This window comes from Pygoscelis adeliae, unplaced genomic scaffold (genome assembly GCF_000699105.1).
Source record: "Pygoscelis adeliae isolate BGI_AS28 unplaced genomic scaffold, ASM69910v1 Scaffold77, whole genome shotgun sequence".
Lineage (NCBI taxonomy): Eukaryota > Metazoa > Chordata > Aves > Sphenisciformes > Spheniscidae > Pygoscelis > Pygoscelis adeliae.
In genome coordinates, this window is record NW_008825216.1 from 3,294,057 (window position 1) to 3,294,272 (window position 216).

The following is a 216-nucleotide window of genomic DNA, read 5'->3' on the forward strand; positions in this document are numbered from 1 at the left end:
GTCGGAACTTGCTGAAGATGAATGGATCTCACTCGCTAAATTTGACAGATTCACTGATGTTCCTTTGCCGCCAACATTTCAGTGGTATCATTCTCGAATGGAACTTCTTGATCTGAAACCAAGTGACTGGTCTCAGCAAGACATGGGTAAAATGTAGCTAATCTATATTAAATATCATTATTTGTATGTAGTAGCTGTATACATCTGTATTCAATC

The 216-nt window shown here is 37.5% G+C and overlaps 1 protein-coding gene across 1 annotated transcript in view; it reads left to right on the plus strand.

The window, feature by feature from the left end:
- TARBP1 (TAR (HIV-1) RNA binding protein 1) overlaps positions 1-216 on the plus strand; it is a 40,478-nt gene that overhangs the window by 35,816 nt on the left and 4,446 nt on the right. Inside the window, exon 24 of the mRNA XM_009329225.1 lies at positions 1-146. Within this exon, the coding sequence (XP_009327500.1) occupies positions 1-146 (146 nt within the window). The remainder of the gene's footprint in view (positions 147-216) is intronic.